General features: G+C 42.5%; 1 protein-coding gene across 9 annotated transcripts in view; it reads right to left on the bottom strand.

The window, feature by feature from the left end:
* The window catches only part of LOC143021049 (uncharacterized), a 364,105-nt gene that overhangs the window by 90,300 nt on the left and 268,805 nt on the right, over positions 1-5,000 (bottom strand). For all 9 annotated transcript variants that reach the window (XM_076178249.1, XM_076178255.1, XM_076178248.1 and 6 more), the window contains 2 exons: positions 1,545-1,650; positions 828-982 (listed from right to left, as the gene is read on the bottom strand). In XM_076178249.1, coding sequence (XP_076034364.1) covers positions 828-982; positions 1,545-1,650 — 261 coding nt within the window. The remainder of the gene's footprint in view (positions 1-827; positions 983-1,544; positions 1,651-5,000) is intronic.

The raw sequence follows: 5,000 nt of genomic DNA, 5'->3' as shown, positions 1-5,000 counted from the left end.
AGGATGCACGTCACCCAGCATTGGCTGTGATAGGAGCCTAATCATCCTACCGAGCAAGACGTACCTTAACAAGAAAACCGTGTCACCAGTGACGTTATCAGCCTGAAGCATCCTGGGATTCTAGAACACGTTCCTAGAACAATTCGAAGATATACACAAACTAAGGGTATGTCTAAGTATTACAACGATATCCAAGCCATTCTAGATCAGCAGAAATCCTTGTCCTCAGTAATCCGAGTAACTAGAAGATTCTTGGACCATCACAGCTTTCTAGAATCGTTGGAAGTAATAAACAGTCTTACCCTCCTTTCACACATATCGACTTTTTGCCGTGTGCCGTCGACGACACGACGTCGTGCTCTCAAATAACCATGGGTGTCTTTGGACGATTTCACACTTCGCGACCACGACCACGTGTGAAAGCGTCCATAGACACACATGGTTAGAGCACGATGTCGTGTCATGGACAGGGCACGGCGGAAAGTCGATGCGTGTGAAACGAGCCTTCAAGGCATCACACTGGGCTATTTTTCCTCCGACTGTTGGAGCAGATTTGCAGCCCGCAGCTTTTGGGAAGGAGTCTGATTATATGCTGGAGGAAAATAAATTACCTTCAGCATATCAAATGATATTCCATATATTTCTATTGAGAAAACAAAATAGTTTGCCTCAGTGGTGGAGGTGGTCGGTAGCGCCGATAATCGGAGGTCGAAGGAAAAGTAGCCCAGCGTGATAACCCTTTACTGTACTTCGAGTCACTACACCGACAGACACTCCCACAAGCTCTTGGCCCCGAAGTCTTCTTCGGGCTCAGGAAGACCTCTTACCTGATGACCTCCAGGATCCCGTCGGCGATAATGAACATCTCACGTGCCACTTCGCCCTTCCTGCAGATGAGGTCGCCGGGAGTGAAGATGTAGGCCTTCATCTTGAGCACCAAATCGTGGAGGAACTCCGGCTGGCATTCCTTGAAGATACTAACCTGCAGCGCGAAGAGAAACGACGAAGTCAGTCAAGAAATTGTTTCTTAGTAAAAGAAGTGTTTAAGAAGCGTTTCCCAACCTGGGGATGATGAAATCAGTTCTAGAGGGTGCTAGGAAGCGATGTATATATACACTTTCCTTTATTCTTCTAGTAATAAGATGTTAGTTAGGGGGTGCTAGATTGCTTGTACCTGAATATAGGGGCTAGGCCCTTAGGATCGGGAAAGATTGGGAAACATTGCCTTAGAGGAGAGCTTGGAGAGAGAAAACAGAAAGGAAGAATATGTGAAATTAAAATCGACTTTTGTTTTTGTTTTAATGAAGATTAATCCTTACTAGTTAAGTGATATTGTGTGGATTTGGGACCTGAGAATGTTACGAAGTCTCTGTTATGAATAAACAGGTTATCTAATTTTAAAAAAAAGAAGAGAAAGAAGAAGAAGAAGAAGAAAGAAGGAAGAAAGAAGAAGAAAGAAGAAGAAGAAGAAGAAGAAGAAGAAGAAGAAGAAGAAGAAGAAGACAAAAAAACAAACAAAAAAAAAGAGGAAAGTGATGACCAACCTTTTTGAGTGTAGTCAGGTTGACGTGCAGAGCCAACTCCGTCTTGAGTTTGTCCGGAAGGAGTCCAAGAGCCGTGTTGATGTCCCCGCCTCCTTGGATGCGGCCCCTGCAGGAGAGACACGAGGCCAAGAGCCTGGTTATTAAAACAGAAGAACATAAGAAGGGGGAGACTTCAAGTGACCATAAAGCCTACCCTAAAACAGAAGAACATAAGAAGGGGGAGACTTCAAGAGACCATAAAGCCTACTCTAAACAGAAGAACATAAGAAGGGGGAGACTTCAAGTGACCATAAAGCCTACCCTAAAACAGAAGAACATAAGAAGGGGGAGACTTCAAGAGACCATAAAGCTTACCCTAAAACAGAAGAACATAAGAAGGGGGAGACTTCAAGTGACCATAAAGCTTACCCTAAAACAGAAGAACAGAAGAAGGGGGAGACTTCAAGAGACCATACAGCCTACCCTAAAACAGAAGAACATAAGAAGGGGGAGACTTCAAGAGACCATAAAGCCTATTCTAAAACAGAAGAACATAAGAAGGGGGAGACTTCAAGAGACCATAAAGCTTACTCTAGGCCGTTCCATGTCCATTACCACCTATTGTCTCTATTCATATACAAGAGAGAGAGAAAGGGATAGAGAACATAAAAACATACGAACATAGGGATGGGGGATACTGCAAGAGACCATCTAGGCTACACTAGGCTTTTCCATGTCCCTTACCATCGATTATCTCTATCCATATACAAGAGAGAGAGAGAGAGAGAGAGAGAGAGAGAGAGAGAGAGAGAGAGAGAGAGAGAACATAAGTACATAAGAATGGAGGAGACTGGAAGAGACCATAAGGCCTACACTAGACAGTGCCATGTCCCTTACCACCTGTCTTCCCTATCCATGCAGTTATCTAAGCTTGTCTTAAATCAACCGACTGATTCAGTGTTCATTATATGGTTACTACGTCTATTCCACTCATCAACTATTCTTCTGGTAAACCAATTCTTGCCTATTTCCTTCTGAAACCTAACTTTGTCTAATTCAAATCCATTAATACCATTCCTGCCCTAACGCCTTGATATGATGACCTTGCCTGTCTCATGTCACGAAACAGAAGGCCGAACTGAACTCGTTCAAGTTATGATTTGAACTGGCTCCTCTGGAGGCGCGGTCGAGGTCCTACTTGAGTGGTAGGATCACATAGGTCAGGTATTCTTAAAGTAGTGCCTCAGTAACCCTAAGGGCTATCAAAATCGGTCCTTGGGGGTATCCAAAAAAGGCATCACGGAGGAAATATTAAATAAATCATTTCGTTTCGAATTAGGTTTTAATCCTCTTTTTACTGAAAATAAAAATAACGAGTCCCTAGGTTTCAGATGTTTGTTCATAAAAGTCCTCTTTTCTCTCTCTATTTTTTAAATTAAAGTAAATTATAAATTGAAAGTCGAGAATATAAGGTATAATATTGGAAAGTGGGCATCAGATTGACTTGGAGTTAGATTTTGGGGTATCAGGATTGAAAAAACTTTAGGAACCACTGATATAGGGGGGCGGGAAATTGTTGTGGTCGTTCCCTAGACTGTCTGGCCGAGCAGTCCCGTCTCCCTGATGAAGACCAAGGCTGGAAAGGGGCTGGAACGGAGGTTTACCCCCACAAATCCTTTATAGAGTGTATATCGTGTTGTTGGCGTGTATGATTGTGTACAATACAGTCTTCCATAATGTACTGTATAGTGTGGGGTAAGTGTTACATCCTGGACAGTTATCGATGATGCGTTCATCTGAGGAAGTTGATTATAAGAACATAAGAATGAAGGAGACTGCAAGAGACCATATGGCCTACACTAGGCAGCTCCGTATCCATCACCACTTGTCATCCCCATCCATAAAGTTGTCTAATCGTTTCTTAAAACAACTGATAGTTTCAGCGCTTACTACATGGTTACTAAGTTTATTCCATTCGTCGACCACCCTATTAGGAAACCAATTCTTGCCTATTTCCTGGTTGACCAGCGTTTCTATCCTAATGGCCCAATCTCGAGCGGGAACGCGAAAGACTCGCACAGGAGAGATGTCGCACATGGAGGTGGATGGACATGGAAGCCAAATCAAAATTCAAGGAAAGGTAATTATTTTCCTAAACGGATTCCGCTGGCCGAACGGGTTAGAGCGTCGCTACTTGTGGCGGAGGTCGAGGTGACGGGGTTCGAATCCTACAGACAGCCAGTTGGACCAAGGACATGGTTCATAAAATCCCTGGCTACAAAGTCCTCTGTAAGGGGCACCGTTCTAGCCTCCTGGTCGGGACGTTAAACAGAATTAAAACCGATTTCGTCAATGGATGAGGATCTAAAGAGGCATTTACATGGTCAAGCGGTTTGTCAAACAAGTGTTTCAAGTCATGTTTGACTGTGTGAATGGGGTATTTGGTTATCAAACATGTTTGTCAAACATGTTTGACAACCAAATACCCCATTCACACGGTCAAACATCACTTCAAACTCTTGTTCGACAAACCGTTTGACCTTGTAAATGGCCCCATAGTCATCTAAAGGTTGTCAAACGTGTTTGACAACCAAATACCCCATTCACACGGTCAAACATCACTTCAAACGCTTGTTCGACAAACCGTTTGACCTTGTAAATGGCCCTATATCCATCTAAAGGTTGTCAAACGTGTTTGACAAACAAATACCCCATTCACACGGTCAAACATCACTTCAAACACTTGTTTGACAAACCGTTTGACCTTGTAAATGGCCCCATAGTCATCTAAAGGTTGTCAAACGTGTTTGACAACCAAATACCCCATTCACACGGTCAAACATCACTTCAAACACTTGTTTGACAAACCGTTTGACCTTGTAAATGGCCCTATAGCCATCTAAAGGTAGACCATTGGGCTGAAGAGAGAGAGGTTATTTTCGAAATAATAATTCAAATATTCAAAATGAATTTAATTTTCATTTTGGTTAATGTCAGACACGGTAACTTTTCATGACTAAAACAATTTGGTGATGAAAGTATATAATAAAGATCTTCATTGTTTAAGAGTTAAATCAAGCTTGCCTCTCTTTTATACACGGATAGATTACATAAACTGTAATCCTCGTTTGCGGGTTAACGACAATCAAGTGAATTAACCCTATATTCTCGTGCGTTCTGACTGAGAAAAAGTAATTTAATTTATTTCAGTGGACGGACCACTGATTGAAAGTCATCTTCGGTGATCGAGACCCCATTCGCGTCGTAGTTCATGTCTTCAAATATACTAAAAAAAAATCTTGGCCAGAATTGAATATTTCAAGGGCGTCACCGTGGTTGAAGGGGTTAACGGCAAAGAAAGAATGACACGACTTCAGTATGTGCCGCGGGGACATCCATACGAACTCGGCCCACAAATTCTGACGCAATTCTTCATGAATTCTGTCCACAAATTCTGACGCAATTCTTCATGAATTC

The sequence above is a fragment of the Oratosquilla oratoria genome, chromosome 41 (genome assembly GCF_046742065.1).
Source record: "Oratosquilla oratoria isolate Oo_2021 chromosome 41, ASM4674206v1, whole genome shotgun sequence".
Classification (NCBI taxonomy): domain Eukaryota; kingdom Metazoa; phylum Arthropoda; class Malacostraca; order Stomatopoda; family Squillidae; genus Oratosquilla; species Oratosquilla oratoria.
The sequence above is the reverse complement of the archived record's forward strand: the minus strand, read 5'-3'. Positions and strand labels throughout refer to the sequence as shown.